Raw genomic sequence first — 18260 nt, 5'->3', positions numbered from 1 at the left:
GCAGCCTGTTGTAGTGCTTTCCCATCTCTCTGAGATTCTGTAAATTGTACTGAATAAAGCTGCACAGGCTAATTGCAACCAGCAGCTATCTTTTTGTACTCCGTTCCAATTATCCCCGATCCTCTGGACAGTTTACCTGGCCTTGTCCCACCAGTGCTGCAGATAGGGTTGGGTTTAGGGTTTTTTTTCCAGGGAATTTAAACGTGAAGCACAGTTATCTTCTGGGGCAGACGGTGACTTGTTAGCAGTTTGACATCCATTTGTGGTAAGGGTCAGTTCAAGGCATGTCTGGCTTTTTGGTACTGGTAGATACAGATGTGCATTGTAGTTGCTTCAGTTGCTAGGGCTTGATTTCAGCTTTGAGTGTTGCAATCCACCTGAGGGGCTTTCCAAATAGCTTGGTGTGAGAGACATCCCTCACCTTTACGCCTACATGCTCCCTGGCACGTCTGGCTGATAGGGACCCATAGTGCTATTGTCACAGGGTGCCATCGAGGCATCTGGGTGGGAATTGGTACCTGCAAGCCCAGTGCAGGCTGCTTACATAGTTCAGCATTTAAAAAAATGCAGAAAATGTTCCCATTTCAGGTTGTTTCTCAGAGCACGTAAAAAATTCAGACAAATCCCCAGTGTTTCCTTTTTGTTTGTTTGCTGTGTGCTTTAGGAATGGATTTGAGAGATGGTGGCCTTTTGGGTGGCTCCTGCAAAGTGCTGGGTTCTCTGGTCTCAGCAATACTGGAGTGAAGCAGATGTAAAATTGCTCAACCTCCTGTGGGACTGGATCCCAAATGTTCTTTTGAGATGCTTTTTCCTGTTATTGAAAGGGTAACAGCAGGCTCAAAAGCCACGTGCCCCTTGTTTCAGGAAACGCATTTTTGTATGGGGGTAAGAGATGCCATGCAGAATTAGGTGCATAAAAGGACAATGTATTTCATAATTTATTAATTATTAAGGTGTTAATATACACTGCCTGACAGTTATTTTCATAGCTATGTCATTTATACATCTTTAAAAAATTGGAGTAGATGTTTTCCCCTTTCCCCTCACCCAGTACGGTTTTCATATGCAGTCTGAAATATTTTCTCCCTGAAACTGTATCTCTAGTCACGGTGGTTTTATACTTTTCTTATAGCTTTTTGATCATGTTGCTGAATGCTTGGGAGACTTCATGGAGAAACAACAAATCAAGGACAAGAAATTACCAGTTGGGTTTACATTTTCTTTCCCTTGTCGACAATCTAAGCTAGATGAGGTAAGAAGATTTCCCAATTTTCTTAATACGCAGAAGAGCTACCATGTTATTAAAACACTGCTATGAAAGCAGTATCCCAGACAGGTCTCATTTTCGGGATAAGGGAGTGTTACATTTCACTGTCAGGCTTCATGTTTGTGTTTTTGTTTCTGTCTGGAAGAGCTGGTTAACAGATGATGAAGAGATGTACTGCCTCTGCATGAGCTCCTTAGTATTCCTGGTTCACTGTGTAAACACAGCAGCAGCTTTTCCTGTCTCCTGTGCAGCCGTTTTCGCCTCTCCATGGGGTGTAACTGGGAAGGACCCAGCCCAGCAGTGTTTGCTCAGATTTTGCTGAACTTGGCAAGTGCACACACCAATCCAGATCAGGGTCTCCCTCTTGAGCTGCAGTGCTGAGCCTTGCCACCGACTGGGTGCTCAGCACTGAAGGGCAGTCGGGCAGGCCACCTGGCAGCAACGTGCTTGGAAAAGGGATGGGAATAACCAGCATTGTAGGAAGTGACTGATGAGATTCCCATGACAAGGATGCTACGTATTTTCCTCCTTTTGCACGTTATGTCACAAATGACTCAGCAGCCTCCTGGTACAGCATTGCTATGGCAACAGTGTAGCAAATTAATGCAGGAAAATGAAATCCGCACAAAACGCTAAGAGGTTGCACTGTTAAAGCATGACCTGCTTTTCTAGCTTGCAGGTCTCTAGGTTAGCCTGGTGCAACAGCTCCCCAGATGTTGGTGCTGAGGAGGACCGGGTGAGGCACGATTTTTATTACATTTCATACTCCTTGAGCGATGCTGCGAGTTCAAACCAAGGGTGCTTACTAGCTCAGGGCCTGCATGTAGTTAAAACAGCGAGCTGCCTGCTCCTGCCTCAGTTCGGAAGAGAGGAGCTGATTTTGGTGCAGCTCTCCAGTCTGGCCGTGGTGCATGGTAAGGTTCAGGCTCCTGACCGCAGCAGAGTCGTGCTGGGGATGTGGCTGTGAAGTTGGTTGCCCTTGAGAAAATTTGTTTAGCTGCATGATGAAAAGCATTTGTTTGTGGGCTGGTTTGCTCAAGCCATCTGGGGTGAAGTCATGCTTGTGTGGGGCAGGGGCAGGCAGCTAGCATGTGGGATGGCTTGGAGACACCTGTAGAGACTTGGAGATGAGCAGTGGCAGGGTGGAGGAGGACAGTAAGAGACAAGGGAGTGTGTCTTTTAATAAAAAATAACCAACGACCAAAACCAAAAACCAAACTGAGAGGTTTTGTGATATTTGGGGTGTTTGAAAAATACGTTTTTCTTGATTCTGGGGGCCAGATTTGTTCCTGCATTGCTGCTTCTGTGAGGCTGTGCTTGCCTGAGTGCTGTTTTCTTGTGCTTGGTGAGCAGAAGGAAGCAGTGTGGTCCCTGGTTTCTCCGAGGGTGACAAGGTAGCACCACACGGTTGGGTCCCACTCAACCCTGCTGTACTCCAAGGGCTCCTCCCTGCTGCCAGGGCCTTGCTAGGGAAGCACAGCAGTCAGTCGCACTGAGAGGAGCTGCTCCTTGCCGGTGTGGTTTGACCAGATTCCTGAATGATAAAAGGAACAAGGGGCCCCTTTGCCCATTAAAGCTGTGCCCGCAAGGTGGGCTTTGCCCACAGCTTTGCTGGGTTTCTAAGTGATGCTGAGGGCAGCACAGTGGGAAAACATAGGCAAACTGAGTTTGTGGTTTAGTGGTGGAAGATAGCTCCTGGTCTGGAAAGAGCAGCCCTGACCCCTCTGTCCCCTGTAGCTATCCCAGCTGGGAGTGTGAATGTACACAAAATGTGGTTGACTTCTTTTAAGCTGAGGTATGGGCAAATGTACACCTGGGCAATGTCTGCTTGTGCCTATAGGCTTCAGCTTTTCTGTGTTTTAGCTTCTTTGGACCTTAGTTGTGATAGATGTTGTCATGGTTTAACCCTGGCTGTCAACCATGCACCACGCAGCAGCTCGCTCACTCCCCCACAGTGGGATGGGAAGAGTAAAAGTGAGAAAACTGGTGGGTTGAGATAAAGACAGTTTAACAGGTAAAGCAAAAGCTGCACACGCAAGCAAAGCAGAGCAAGGAATTCATTCACCACTGCCCATGGGCAGGGAGGTGCTCAGCCATCCCCAGGGAAGCCGGGCTCCATCACGTGTAACAGTGCCTTGGGAAGACAAATGCCGTAACTCTGAACGTCCCCCCCTTCCTTCTTCCCCCAGCTTATACACTCAGCATGACATTCCGTGGTATGGAATATCCCTTTGGCCAGTTCGGGTGAGCTGTCCTGGCTGTGTCCCCTCCCAGTTTCCTGTGCCCCTCCAGCCCTCTCGCTGGCAGGGCCTGAGAAGCTTGTCCTTGACTTAGTATAAACATTACTTAGCAACAGCGAAACCATCAGCATGCCATCAACATTGTTTTCCAAGTCCGCTGAACCAAGTCCAAAAAACAACACTGCACCAGCTACCAAGAAGAAAATTAGCTCTATCCCAGCTGAAACCAGGACAGATGTGAATATTGTGGTGGGTATGAAAAGCTGAGCTGATTTGAGTCATCTTTCCTGTTGACTACTGTCAATGGTCTCTTTTTTTTTCTTTTATTATTATTTACTTGTATACTGATTGCTCTGAATCAGCTAGGTGTTATCTAAATAGAAAAAAATCAGATGTAGTCATTACCTTAGGAGATTTGCAGGCTTTTTATGACAGTTTGCAGAAAAGGAATTTGATCCCAGGTTTCCCTTTGTGATCCATGCTGTAAGTTAGGGACATACATTGCTACATTCCAGTATTTCTGTTTGCCTCAACCCATAGATGTGATCCCACAGTGAAACAAGCCCAGATAACTGGGACTCTAGACAGCAAATGTGCAGCAGTCTGATCCCTGCTGCAGCTGAGTCCTGGACATAAAAACATCACCTCCCTTCTCTATAGTCAGTCCTGCACAGTCAGCTTTTTCTGAAAGCAGTCGATTTCCATGGCCCAAAAGGATTAAATGGTTTTCCAAGAAAAACTGTCGAGGAGTAACAGGGAGAAGAGTGGGCTGAAAATACAAACCGCAAACAAACCATTTTCTAGCAAGGGAAGGGAAAACAATTTCCCATCTCTCAGCTTACTGTCACGAGAATCAAAGACCGCCAGTTGTCTCAGGCTGGGTTGTTAGGTCATGTAAGAAAAGAGACCTGAAGATCTTTTGAAGTAGAAAATCTTGGTTTTAAGGAAAAAAACCTCATCCATTTGTGTTTTATGGTGGCATCGTGTTGAATGTTGCTCTCTTGTTTTGTCAGGGTATTCTGATAACCTGGACGAAGCGTTTCAAAGCAAGCGGAGTGGAGGGAGCAGATGTCGTGAAGCTGCTTAACAGGGCCATCAAGAAACGTGGGGTAAATTGTACTTCATCCTTTTTTCAACTCTGTATCGCAGCAAACTGGCATTTCTTTGCCAGGGACCACCCTTCGCGTCACTGACTTGAGCAGAGCACGCGATCTGAGTGATGGTGCGGTTCTGCTTTCTTGCGTGAAGATGTGCAGTTTGGCCGCTGGCTGGGAAAATGGAGTGATGTCCGAGCCGCTGTGTGGAAGCTGTGATTTTCCTCATAGCACAGAACTGAGTTACTATGTTGTGGTTTGTTGCCGGTGTCCTTCAGCAATTTTATTGCTCTCCAAAAACTGAGAAGGCGCTGTGTGTCAGTGCCACAGTTTTTCAGGGATACTGACGCATCCTGTTCCTGAGAAACTGCCTCTCGTGGTCTGGGCTCAGCTGGGTTTTGCAGCCGCCTTGCTTGGGAGCAGGAGAGAAGCAGAGTAGGAGAGAGGGGGATTTCAGGCTTGGTGAGCTGTGTTGCTCCCTGCAGTTTCTCACTGCTGATTTTTATAGAGGGTGAAGGTGACCAGGTTGCTGATTTAAACAAATAAAAAGGCACGGAGTGTGAAATAGAATTAATTTGCGTTTCTGTAATGCTTGCAGCCAGGAGATATGCTGATTACTCGGCATCCAAATTCATCGGAAACAGGGCAGTATTTGGGCAGTTGTGGACTCTTAAGCAAACCTGAGTTTTACTGTCGCTGAACAATGTTACTGTAGTCAGTTACTGTCATGAGAATTGGTATCAGGTAGAATAACACGCTGAAGAAGCTGGAAAGGAATGAGTACATGTCATTTGAACAGCCTATTTAATTGCATTATTTGCTTATATTTTTGTATTGAAACCTTCACTTGAAATAAAACTAGATGTTTTAAGTGAATTCTATCAGAAATAAGTAACTTGGGGATATTTTCCAGATTGACTTCTCAAACAACTACATCAAATTACTCCATGATGTTTAACTCCAGAGTTCCTCCCTCCCTCCGTCCCTTTTCTTTCCTGCCTAAGGGTGCTTATGTGAGAGCAGGTCTTTGCTCTCTAGAACTACACCGCTGCTCTTTTATTGTCTGCCTGGTGCATTAGTCTGCTGTCATTGTCTTCTTGGGTACGTGGGATAGGGAACTGGCAGACAGAACAGGTGATATTTAAAAAGATAAGCTGTGGTATTCAGACAAATTATTTGTCTCCTATTCCTCGTGAAATTAGTTGATATAAGCAAACTGGTGATAAACACAAAACCGTTTTCCAGAGAAGCCATATGGTCCGAGTAACGTTTTGTTCCTCCATCAGGACTATGACGCAGATATCATGGCTGTTGTGAATGACACCGTCGGGACGATGATGACCTGTGGTTTTGATGACCAGCGTTGTGAAGTTGGCTTGATCATTGGTAACGCACATTGCTGCTGCAGCATGCATGTGGCTTTTCTCCCTTTGCCTGGCCTGTTTGGTTAGCACCTTCTGATGTCCTTTCCCTAAAGGCACTGGCACCAACGCCTGTTACATGGAGGAGATGCGGCACATTGACCTGGTGGAAGGGGACGAGGGCAGGATGTGCATTAACACGGAGTGGGGAGCTTTTGGAGATGATGGCTCGCTAGAAGACATCAGGACCGAGTTTGATCGAGAGATCGACCGTGGATCCCTTAACCCTGGGAAGCAGCTGTGAGTGAGGCAGTTATTTGTGAGCTTTGCAAGAAAGCTTGACTTTGCCCCTGGTGAGGCACACCACAGGCTGGGCTGGGCGGTGTGGTGGCATGCCACAGCTGGGCTCTGCCTCCCAGTGCTGCCCATGGGCAGGTGGGTGACTGCTGCTGTCCTCTCCTGCAGGTTTGAGAAGATGGTCAGTGGGCTGTACATGGGGGAGCTGGTAAGGCTTATCCTGGTGAAGATGGCCAAGGAGGGGCTGCTCTTTGAGGGGAGAATCACCCCTGAGCTTCTCACCAAAGGGAAGTTTGAGACAAAGCACGTTTCTGCCATAGAAAAGTGAGTATCTATCCCTTTTCGCCCCCTGGGTTTCACAGCAACTCTGAATGTTAATTTTCCAGCATCCCTTTTTGCTTTGTGGGGAGATGTGCTACTTTGGGGGTGGCTGCCATCCTCCAGCATAGGTACAGAGCTGGCAAGTGGGGACGCTCAGCAGACGGTCTGTGCCCTCCTCCCTGAGATTTCTCCCTTTTTCTGTGTTGGGAGGAACTATGAAAGCCTGCCGCTCCATGCAGCTACAGGGTATGCGCTGTGCTGCCTCTCACTCTGCCCGCAAGAACTCAGAAGTTGCTACCCTGAAGCTAAACATGGGAGTGAATTGGCTTAGTGCCTCCTAGCAAATACTTGTGTTGCTCCTTGCTGTATCCACGGGATCGCTGGGCAGAAAGAAAACAAGCGTGACAAGGCAGAGCATTCAGTCTTGTAGGGAGTGCCGGGTGCTACATGGTGACCTCTGAGCAATGCGCCAGTTGGTTTCATATGGTGTCATCGCCACTTTGGTCAGTGCTTACTGACTCTTTCCCATGTGATTTTAAAATTCACGTCACTGGGATGGTTTGTACTATAGTCCATGGGCTGGCTTTACTTTTCGAAACGCTGCTGACTAGGGTGCATATGTATAGAGGTACTGTTGATTGCGAGCGCAACACCAAAAGAACACCCAGGAACTGCCACAATACCTGTTGCCCCCTGCCCCATTTTATTCCTGTCCCCACAGACTGTCTTATCTGAACAGCTTTCCATAAAATGTCTGCGTTCATTTGTCTTAACCGCAGAGGTCTGTGTAATGGACCAATGTAATGTTGAGCAACAATGAGAAAAGTGCAGTTACTGGGAAATTCAGTTATGAAGAACAAAATTTGCCCTGAAATCCCACCTCACTTCCTGAAGAGCACTTTGGCTATAAGTAAGGGGCACATCCCTGTGCAGCTTCAGATTTCTAGCTGATCCTAGCAAGGTACAGGAGTCCTTAAAAAGATGTATGGCATGCAGTTAGTAATGACAAGATATACTCCTGATGCTTTTGTCTGGGAAATGACAGAGATGAAAGTGGCTAAGTTTTGCCAGAAACTTTGCTTTCAGACTGGTTGCTAATAAGGGAAAATGCAGTGCAAGAGGCAGAAATTCAGGGAGGTTATAAAAGCCTGAAGAGAGACCCATTAGGATGAAATAACTTAGGCAACCTTTGCTCAGGGTTTTGTTTTTCACACTGGGCTTAATTTATTGAGACATATGAGCAAGCATGGGATTAGGTGTATGCTCAGGCCTGTGCAGAACTGTGGGGCTGGTGCTCCCCACTCCAGGGAGAAGCTGTTTGAAGTTTAAAGCATCGGTGTGATGAAAAAGCATGTAGTTCCTCCAGGTCTGTAAAAGCGCGTGGAAGTTGCTAATTTTCCTGTGGGTGTGCTGAAGGAGCTGCCATATGAGGGTGCTGCTCTGCTTTGGGTCTGGCATTGTTGGACCACCTGCAGCCCAAGCTATTGCACGTGCTGTGGTCCTGGCGGGTGCTCTGGCTCTGCAGGACAGGGCTGGTCCTAGTCCCATGCTTCGTGCGTTCGCTTTTGGAGTACAGGAAACTCGCTCAGTACAAGGTTTGGTCTGATCATGTGGCACAATGAAAATGTGGCGTGTGTTAGAGAGAAACTTGCACATAACTGTCATTGGATGGGTTTCCAGTGACATGATGTACCTCTTGCCTTGTGGGAAGTGAACTTGAAGGAGGGCAGGTGCTTGGGTACATATGGGAGTCATCCTGCCCATAGGGTGGCTGCTATAGTACCTGAAGTTGAATGGTTTGTAGGTTGCGTGTTTGCACCATGCTTTAATGGAAAGCTGTTTCTGTCTGTGGATGGATGCATATTTAGAACATTTTTATTTCAAGCACCATGGAACATCCTAGTCCAGAACTCTTAAGAAATTTTCTTTCTAACCCCCTTTGGAAATCCCCGGTAGGGATACCCACGGCTGGCTGCCCCTCAGTCCTGCATTTGATAGCTCCCCCACTAAGGAGTGTGCTTTACTGCTCTCTTTTTGTAGGAGCAAAGAAGGTTTGAACAAAGCCAAAGAAATTTTAACCCGCCTGGGGGTGGAGCCGTCCCACGAGGACTGCATTGCCGTCCAGCACGTCTGCACCATCGTGTCCTTCCGCTCGGCCAATCTGGTTGCCTCTACGCTGGGTGCCATCCTCAACCAGCTGCGGGACAACAAAGGGGTCGGCCGCCTCCGGACCACCGTGGGGGTCGACGGCTCCCTCTACAAGATGCATCCACAGTGAGTCTGTCTGCTCTTGCCGCTAACACTCTTCACCTGCCACAGCCTCTGGTTTGCAAAGGGTCGAGCATGTAACCCCAAGACATCACCCAGGCATGCGGTTTGGGTGTGAGATGAGGAGCCCGAAACGTGGGTGTGGGGGTTTGGTCTGAGGTGGGGAGCTTAGTGGAAGGGAGAGATGTCTTTAAGTGAAGTAAGATGAGATTTTAAAAAAGCAGTGACACCATAAAGAGAAGAGCCAACCCCCTGAGTAATGGGATACTGCAATATCAGTGAAAATTGGTGGTTTGAATACATACCTTAGGGGATCTCCGTAGACCTCTTGGAAGGAGAGTTTCTTTGTACAAAATATTACTTTGTGTCCCTGGATTGGGCTGTGAGGAGACCTGCATTAATGCACCTTGATCTCCATTTTTCATTTAAACTCCATTGTTTTGAAAATGACTGTGCTGAACCTGATTTTTTGCAGTTTTCAAGTTTAGAATAAAGAAATGGAAGAAATATGCAGTGTGCAGGTGTTGCTTATGCACAAGTGCTGAAAGGCTTTTATTTAGTAAATTATAACTGGTGGTAACAAGTCAGTTTCTAGTTTCAGCTGTAGGATTTAGCTGCGGGTACCAAAGGGGAGCAGAAGTGCAGCCTACGGGACATACCTTGGGCATTAGAGCTGGCTGGAAGGGCTGAGTGTCATTTATGAGGAAACTTTTGAAAGGAGAAATATATTTAATGTTTCATTTTCAGTTTCTCATTCTTTTATTGAAAAAAAGATATTTTCCTTATTTAAAGAAAACCATAACATTTTCACAAACAAAAGAATTTCCAAGAACACTATTTTGAGTAGCTTTTCCCGATGGGCAGGTCTAGGATGTGTTAAGATAAGATATGTGGGCAATTTTTGTTTCTGAACTGTTTCCCCACAGTATCTAAATGGGTGAGTTCAGGACAGCTTGATGATGACCCCAGGAGAGGGGACTGGAGCAGCATTGGAGTCAGAGGGTTTCTTCTGTCTGGGCTTAGGTTCAGGGGATGGGACTTGATGCTTTCCTCTGCTTTTTGCTGGCTTTTCTTAGAAATTCAGGAGGAAAGAGGCCATGGAGGAGAGCTGCTCTTGTCAGTTTTCCTACTTGGGGGGCCGTAGCTAGTTTAGATGTGACGAGGCTCCCTGCTCCCCTTGCAGTTGGTCCGTGTGGCAGCGTAGATTTTGGGGGCTGCGGGGGAGGCAGCGCAGATGGCGGGTTGGCAGCCGGGTCCCCTCCCTGCAGGTATGCCCGGCGCTTGCATAAAACCACCCGGCGCTTGGTGCCGGACTCGGAAGTGCGGTTCCTGCTGTCAGAGAGCGGCAGTGGGAAGGGAGCAGCGATGGTGACAGCGGTGGCGTACCGGCTGTCAGAACAGCACCGGCTCATCGATGAGACGCTGGCTGAGTTCAAGCTCACCCATGAGCAGCTGCTGCAGGTGAAGAGGAGGATGAGGGCGGAGATGGAAGCGGGACTGAAGAAGAAGACTCATGAGACTGCCAAAGTCAAAATGCTGCCCACCTTCGTCCGCAGCACACCGGATGGGACAGGTAAAGGCTTGCCCTTGTGAGAGTGAGGGCACCGGCTGAGCTGCAGGATGCCCTAAATGGGCTCCTAGTGGTGTAGTTTGGGTTTGGGTCTGGTGGAGGGGGAGCAGATCTGGTGCGAAGAAAGAGGAGCCTCCCAAGCCGTGCAAGGGAGGAAATCTCAGTTCCGGGAAGGGCAGCCTGCACTGCCCTTGTGCTGGGTGTTGGCAGCGTGGCCCTGTGTCCTTGTCCCAGGGTGCAAGCAGCAAGCCACAGGGGAGAAAACCACAGCTGAGCTCATAACCCAAACCCCCCTGAACCCTGTCTGCACTGCTTTCTCTTAGGGAACAGTTGCGTGGGTCCTCTTTCCCTTCTTGGTTTAAAATAAAACAAAACAAAACCAAAAACCACACAAAAAAGGGCTGGAATAATCTGAGCAGCATCTGAAATGATGATCTTCCCAGCTGAGTTTCTAAGAGATTTTATGTCTTCTTTAGATTTTGCTTACGGTTCTTTAAATATACACACATATTCTTTTACAGAGAACGGAGATTTTCTGGCACTTGACCTTGGAGGAACGAACTTTAGAGTTTTGCTGGTGAAAATCCGCAGCGGTAAAAGGAGAACAGTTGAGATGCACAACAAGATCTATGCCATTCCTATAGAGGTGATGCAGGGAACAGGAGAAGAGGTGAGTGTGTTTCTCTTTTGCAGCACTGCTGCTTTTTAAATACCTTCATAAGAGCATGTGACATGTACAACTTCAAATGCGTGACTTTTCTCTTTTAAAGCTGTTTGATCATATTGTTACCTGCATTTCTGACTTCCTGGATTATATGGGGATAAAAGGCGCACGTCTCCCTCTTGGCTTCACATTTTCCTTCCCTTGCAAGCAGACCAGTCTGGATGCTGTAAGTTCATTAGTATCTTTTGAATCGGCTTTTGTACTTATGCTAGACCAGATTTCTCTGTCTCCTTATCATCGACGTGACACTTACAAGGAGGTTGTACAAGGGGAGGGTTCATGCTCTGACCCTGACCAGTACAGCTGCTCCTATAAATAGTTCCTTTAAAGGTAGTAATGCAAATGATGCTCAGCACATGGCTGTGACAGGTAATAGCATTTAAATTTTCCATGGATGTGATTTCCCTTTTTTATAATGTTTTTACCAATCATATAAACCTGCTGGAGTGTGATACTTCCCTGGTTTTGTGAGCAGTAAAGCACGAGTCCATCGCTGCTGCCAGTGCCCCTTCCCCAGCTGATCTCATCTCACTGGATGGAGTGGGTAGACCAGGGCCTGCTCGGCTGTGTTACCCTAAGGGTGACAGTGTAGCCTGAGCATGTCCCTGTCAAGTGTACCCTTTTTCTTTTCACTTTTGTGTTTTCCTTCACTACCACATACTTCCACCAACTCCACCTGTGCAGCTGTTAAGTTTCCTGTCTATGTAGCACTTTTTTTGAAGAAAGACTTACTTTTTGTCACACTATTTTTTTTTTAAGTTTGTTGTTTCTGTTACACTTTTCTTTTTTTCTTTTTGTTTATTTGTTGCATTGCTCTGGAAATTTGGAGACCAAGCATGATTAGTAGTTTTAGGTGCATATTCCACATATATATAAGGAGATACTCCTTTTCATAGAGACTTTTGTATAACCTCACACTAAAACATTTGAAATGCCAAGTGTACAGAGTAACATTTGAGTTTTAGCGAAAATAAGTTTAATATTCATATATAAGGAAGAAGGAATTAGGCAGTGATGTTAGGAGCAGCGTTCAAATGTCCAGCTCTAAAGTGCTGTCATCTTGCTGGTGATAGGAGGCTTGGCCAAGCCAGGGAGGCTTTGGAGTGTGACTGAGAGAGAGGACAGATTGCTCAGCAAAACATAGCACCATGTAGGTGAATCCTGGAGAGCCTCCTCTTTGAGCTCAGGGCCCCTTTGAGTCTGTGCACAACTGGCCATAATTATTCGTGGCTGTTTGCTGGGACTGTTGGGTCAGAGCTGTGGTGTACAGTAACCTGTAGTCACCTCTGTGAAGCGTTGTGATATTACACTTTTACACGCTGTGGGGGTGGGAAAATGCAGGGAAGTTATCAGACAGAAATGCTCCGTCCTCATCCCTTAGAGTATTTTGGATTTTGGGGGCAATCTGTAGTGTACCAGGAAACTTGAAAACGTGTTTTCTTTCTTTTTAGGGTATCCTTCTCAATTGGACAAAAGGCTTCAAAGCTACAGACTGCGAGGGAGAAGATGTGGTGTATTTGCTTAGAGAAGGAATTAAAAGAAGAGAGGTGATGTTTCCTCTGGTTTTGTTTTCTTTTTCTCCTCCTGCTTCTCCATCCCCTCCAGGCTTGACAGACCTCATAGGTCAGGCTGGTTCCCTCTCACAGCATGTGTGTGCATTGAGGGCACGGGCTGTGCCTCCTGTCGTGCACAGAAAGTATGTGCCTTGCAGCAGGTCCAGGTATAGCAACCCCTGCTGCCGTGTGGCTGTGACATGTAGCCTGACCACCATGTAGAATGCTCTAGAGGGTGCACAGTGGAAATGGGAGAGTTCAGCCACCAAACCAAGACTGCTACTCAAAATGAGCTACATAGGGATTTTGTTTCATTGCTTGGTTTTTGTTTGTTTTCGTTTTACCTGGAGGCTTCTAACTTGCTAAATTTGGCAGAACTTTTCAAGGCTCCTTTCAAACCCTGTGGCAATTCTCACTGCATCAGAGCATGGAGAAAACCAGAGTTCTCAATACAATGATTGTAGGAATGCACCTCAGTGCACCCTAAATGACAGTTCTTCCCCCTCCCAACCCTTGATCTTGAAAAAGCCTCAAGCAACTTCACCAAAACTTTCTAGGAAGGGGAAAAAATAGCCCGAGGAGAGCATTAATTTTGAAGTTTTTTATCAGTAAGTGAAAAAAAGGCTATAAAAACTTTTGCTACTGGATTTGTTACTGTGCTGCTGTAACACAGAATGGCGATAGCCTTCTACCATGTGCCTATATACAAGATCTGTACCTAAACATGCCTAAATCAAAGAGAACAGCCAGAAATATACTTTTTTCTGAAGACAGTTTATTGTAGGTAGACAGTGCGAGGAGTCTTAGCTTAGTTACCTGCTGGTAGATTAAGTTCCTATTTTTGTATGTGTAAAATCGGGCTGGCACTTTCAGTTGTTTGTTTCCAGTGTGTTCTGACAGCACCCCTTTTGGTGTGCTTCTGTTGTGTTCCCTTTGGTATGAGGGGTTGCCCCAAACCCAGAGTTCTCACGGTTGTATTGCTCTCTTCCAAAGGAGTTTGACTTGGATGTGGTGGCTGTGGTGAATGATACGGTGGGCACAATGATGACTTGTGCTTACGAAGACCCAAACTGTGAAATCGGACTCATTGTGGGTATGTGTTAGAGCTGCTTTTTGGGGGGATGTTTTTATTAAACAGCACGTCGAGACATCTGTCTGTATTTTGGTGGAGACATCCCTGTGGTGAACTGAAAATACAGCTAGGGTGTCCAGGCATGAAAGGTTTTGAGATTCACAGCTGTCTCTTCACAAGTAAGCTGCGTGAAGGAGTTCAGAGCAAAATTCAGCAGTCAGCTTAGTTCTGTTTATGATCAGCTGAGATAAGCACAGGCTGTAACGCTGAACAAATCCCGCCTGTTTTATCTAGAGAAGGGCACTGTGCTGCTTGTGAAGTGAGCAAACATGGGCTCAGGTAGCCTCACCAACTCCTGGAGTGTCTGTAGTTTAGCCTGTAAGAGTTTCCCTGAACACCCTGGTTCAGGTAGCCCACAGCTTCCCTGGAGCATGTGGTCTCTCAGAATAAACTTGTGAAGCACAGCCACAATTCCCAAATGGCACGTGATGGAAAGCTCTGATAGACAAAGTGCTGTGACTGACAGCTCCCTTCCCAGCAGCGAGACAGCTGAAATAATTCCACAGGCGACTGCCGATGCCTTTGCAAATGTCACGCTTGGGGTGCCTGAGGCACCAGGCAGTGTGAGTTCCCAAAGCTCTCCAGAGAAATGAGTTTTCCTTGGGAGAAAAGGGGATGAGGCACCTGCAAGCTGTAAGAACGCATTCAGTTGCGAGGTGGCTTGTAGGAAAATAAAATGCCACCAATTTCTCCTCCAGACAGTTGGAAGATGTCCAGGATGAGTCAGCACAGTGCGGTGTGGGTAGGAAGCTTGTCTGCGCAGCTCCATCAGTGTCAGTGGCGTGTTTTCAGGGACAGAGTTCCCTGCGGGAAGGACAGCATGTCCTTGGGGTGCCAAGAGCACCCTCTGAGGACCGTCTGCTGCATCCCTGCCAGATATGCTCCCTGCCAGCCTGTCTGTGTGCAGAGCAGGGGGTCGGCGGTGGCCTGGGTACGTCTGGGATAATGAGAGTGAAAGGTCTGGGATAATGAAAGCAAAAGCCCCGGGGCTCCAACAGCTCCCTCTGCCCTGCCTGAGTTGCCTTGGCTGGGTTGACGGTGCTTGCCAAGGAGCCTGCACAGCCAGCAGTCATCCTGCTCTTGCCAGTGCAGGGAGCTGGATGAACTTTCCCGCTGTTGCTTGGCAGGGAAAAATATTCTTGCAAGGGCAAGTTCATGTCATGCTGGCGCCCTGTCTCTGCCCAGTGCCACCTCTCCTGCCCAGAAGAGCAGAGGCTTTGTCTCCGTTGCTGAATACTTTGGAAACTGCCACCGATGAAACCAGGTCTCTGCTTTTCATCTGCTGGCAACAGGAGATCATCTAAAAGCCTGTCAGTCCAACAGCCTGTATTTAACAGGTATCCACATATTCAGGCAGCCCTTACTTAGCTTGTTCTGGATGATGAGGCTTCGTGTCGGGATGTGGGCCAGCACTGATGGTCCACAACTGGGTTGGGTTAGGTTTGGTCCTGCAGACCGGGTCTTGGTCTGCCAGCCCAGACTTTCCCCCCAGACCCTGTGCTGTGGCTCCGCTTTCGTGCAGCAGGGGAATACTGTGGGAGGATCTATTTTTGCTCAGACTTTATTGTTATAGTACCCTAAAAAAATTGCAAAGGAAAACAGACTTGCTGATGTAATTGATGCAGAACCTGTGGTGCAGGGTTACATAAAAGTTTGGTAGGCAACTTCAAGAAAACTTTTGCCCTGGGTAGCAGCAAAAGCTGCCTCTGAAACAAAGCTAATGAAGCTTTGCTCCCTAATGCCTCTGGATACATAGAGCACTCTGTAATTTCCATGCTACTTTGGATCCCCTTTAAGCAGAATCAGATATGGCATCATTTCAACATGGAAGTAACCTTCCTGCCAGAGAAACTATTCAAGCAATTTGAATCAGAAAAAAACCTAGCAAGAGCTAAAAATTACCCTGCAATTAGCTGTTAAAACCCCTGGGGTTTTATTTGCCTGATGCCTCAGAACTTGCTGAGGTTTTCAGTTAGGGCAATTTTTCTCCTAAATTTTGTGGGTCTGTGGGCTTTGTGGAAGGTGGTTCCTAACTTCAAAATCTAGCTAGTTGCTTGCTGGGGTTTTGTGTTCAGAACACATGAGTGTTGGTGTGCCACAAGTGCCACGCTGCTGCTCCTCCCTGTAGCATGGGACTCCCAGCCCAGCTGACCTGGCTGAGCCTCTTCTCTGAGCCACCGCAGCAGTAATATTATTGAATAGTGGGGGTTTTTGTGATGTTTCAAATGATGGGTTGACTTCATGATTCAGAAAAAGCACATTCAAGATCCCCCAGAAGGTTTGTCAGGGCTGTCATGCTTGTTCTAGGTTGTTTTGTTCCAGACAAAGAGTAATTTCAGTATTTTCTTCTTTCAGGAACTGGCAGCAATGCCTGTTACATGGAGGAGATGAGAAACATAGAGATGGTGGACGGTGAGCAAGGACGGATGTGCGTGAACACAGAGTGGGGAGCGTTCGGGGATAATGGATGCCTGGATGATATCAGGACAATATATGACAAAGCAGTTGATGACTATTCACTAAATGCTGGAAAGCAAAGGTACTGTGCGATAAATGGTGTGCTAAGTATAAGCCAGGCTGCCTTAAATGTTTTTGAGAGAGAATTGGATTCTCCCAGTTGGAGAAGGGAGAGGTTGAGAGTGGAAACTGACTGCAGACCTGCTATCCTGTGGGATCTCCCTCTCCTGTGCTTTTCCTGATTGCTGCTATTTTGCAGCTTATTTGCTGCCGTGGGACTGCAGCAGGCTTTTTGGTGAGAACTTGAGAGTCTTGAAAATTACCGAGACATCCTTTTTCTCATCCTGTGTTGTACTGAAGGGGATTAAGATGGATTGTCATTCTTTTGCCCTTGGTCTCAATTTAATTTCTTTTAGCTGTACTGTCTGTGTAGAGGGCTCTGTCTCTAGAAATCATCAGCCTAGACCAGCTGGCATGGCATGGCTGGAGCTTGGAGCTGCTCACTGGAGAGTGGTCAGGAGCTTTCTAGCAGTTGCAGCCAGTTCTTACTTCAGGCAATTTTCTGGATGAAATATGTCATGTTAGAGGACCTCCCTTTCTTGGCCTTGGAGGTTGGTCCCCTTTTGAGGGTCCAGCACTTGTCTGGGCAAGGGCTTCCCCGACCCCTTCAAGAAAGGGCGGACAAGGAGGTGTACCCAGTACCGATAAAACTGGGCTGAAACTGCTTGCGTGCCCAGGCTACAATTTTTCATAATTTCTCTGCAGCTATGCTTTGATGCCAGGAGCTTTTAAAAAGATTTTGTGACTACAGTAAATCTGCCTGAAAACCTGGGGGATGCAGACAAGTTGGCAGGTCCCCTGGGAAGCTCTTTAGAAGTTACAGCTCAAATGGATACGGAGAGGCAGATGCTGAGCGAGCCTGACGCAGCAGCAGAGTTGGCATGGAGTACGCAGCCAGAGGCAGTAGCGGAGACTGCCAGTGGGAATGATTTACTCCAGAGAGAGAGTTAGGCACTCAAGAGGGGGAACACTTGCTGGGTACAAGCCTGAGAGAGCTCATAGTATTAAATGGACTGTGTGGCCTGCTTCCAGCAGGATGGCATGCTGCGCTCTGCTCAATCCAGGGCGGAAACTCTGTTTTAGAGCTTCAGGAGGTGAAATAAAGGATGCATCGCTGAATGCACTTTTCATGGAATGGAAAAGTGTTCAGTTCTCATTGGTAAGGGCACAGCTCGCAGACGCCAAAATGATCCCTTCAGACCAGAATGATGCTGGAAGTGAAGGAGTGCAAAGCAGACTCCTGCCCTCCTCAGCACATGGTTGCTCTGTGCCAAGCATCACTTGTGGACCACTCCTTGTCATGTGCCAGGAGGAGGTCTGCAGGTGGAAGAGATTCCCTCTCTCTAGCCTGGGGGCAGGCCTGCAAGTGGGAAACCTGGGTCCTGTGTGCAGCAGAGCGGGGTCAAGAAGGGTTCAAGACAGCTTGGTTTGTCCATGTGTTTTTTGGATGACTGGTTCCCTGCTGGAAACCAGCTGCTGGAATTAACTGAAAAGCATAAACCAGCCTTGGACCCCCAGCTTGCTAGTTTTTTTTTAGGTTTTAGGTCAGTAATTTTACAGATCCTGCAAATGGGCTGGACATACCTTTTCACGTATTTTATCTTTCACAGGGTTTTTTGCAGCACAGGACTCCCTTAAAAATGCTGTGCTCACAGTGGCCGTACTTTGTGGGTTTCCTGTAATTTTGCTGCATGGAGCCACTGAGCTTTTCTGTTGAAGGTCTCAGCCATGCTTCAGGAGGGCTCCCAGATGTTGTGCAGTGAAGACAAGTTTTCTCTGGGGTCCACTCAGGGCTGTCACTGCGGGATGCACAGCAAATTTGGCTTTCATCTGGGCACTGTTCTGCTCTGGGGAGACAGGTTTTCATTTCTTCCATCTGGGAGAAATACCAGCTGTCATTAATAACAGCCTGTCTG

General features: G+C 47.3%; 1 protein-coding gene across 2 annotated transcripts in view; it reads left to right on the top strand.

The window, feature by feature from the left end:
• The window catches only part of LOC130154886 (hexokinase-1), a 46907-nt gene that overhangs the window by 23379 nt on the left and 5268 nt on the right, over positions 1 to 18260 (top strand). For both annotated transcript variants that reach the window (XM_056351551.1, XM_056351552.1), the window contains exons 4-15: positions 1133 to 1252; positions 4521 to 4616; positions 5888 to 5987; positions 6079 to 6262; positions 6428 to 6583; positions 8621 to 8854; positions 10117 to 10421; positions 10940 to 11088; positions 11189 to 11308; positions 12594 to 12689; positions 13689 to 13788; positions 16183 to 16366. In XM_056351551.1, coding sequence (XP_056207526.1) covers positions 1133 to 1252; positions 4521 to 4616; positions 5888 to 5987; positions 6079 to 6262; positions 6428 to 6583; positions 8621 to 8854; positions 10117 to 10421; positions 10940 to 11088; positions 11189 to 11308; positions 12594 to 12689; positions 13689 to 13788; positions 16183 to 16366 — 1844 coding nt within the window. The remainder of the gene's footprint in view (positions 1 to 1132; positions 1253 to 4520; positions 4617 to 5887; positions 5988 to 6078; positions 6263 to 6427; positions 6584 to 8620; positions 8855 to 10116; positions 10422 to 10939; positions 11089 to 11188; positions 11309 to 12593; positions 12690 to 13688; positions 13789 to 16182; positions 16367 to 18260) is intronic.

This window comes from Falco biarmicus, chromosome 9 (assembly GCF_023638135.1).
Source record: "Falco biarmicus isolate bFalBia1 chromosome 9, bFalBia1.pri, whole genome shotgun sequence".
Lineage (NCBI taxonomy): Eukaryota > Metazoa > Chordata > Aves > Falconiformes > Falconidae > Falco > Falco biarmicus.
The sequence above is the reverse complement of the archived record's forward strand: the minus strand, read 5'-3'. Positions and strand labels throughout refer to the sequence as shown.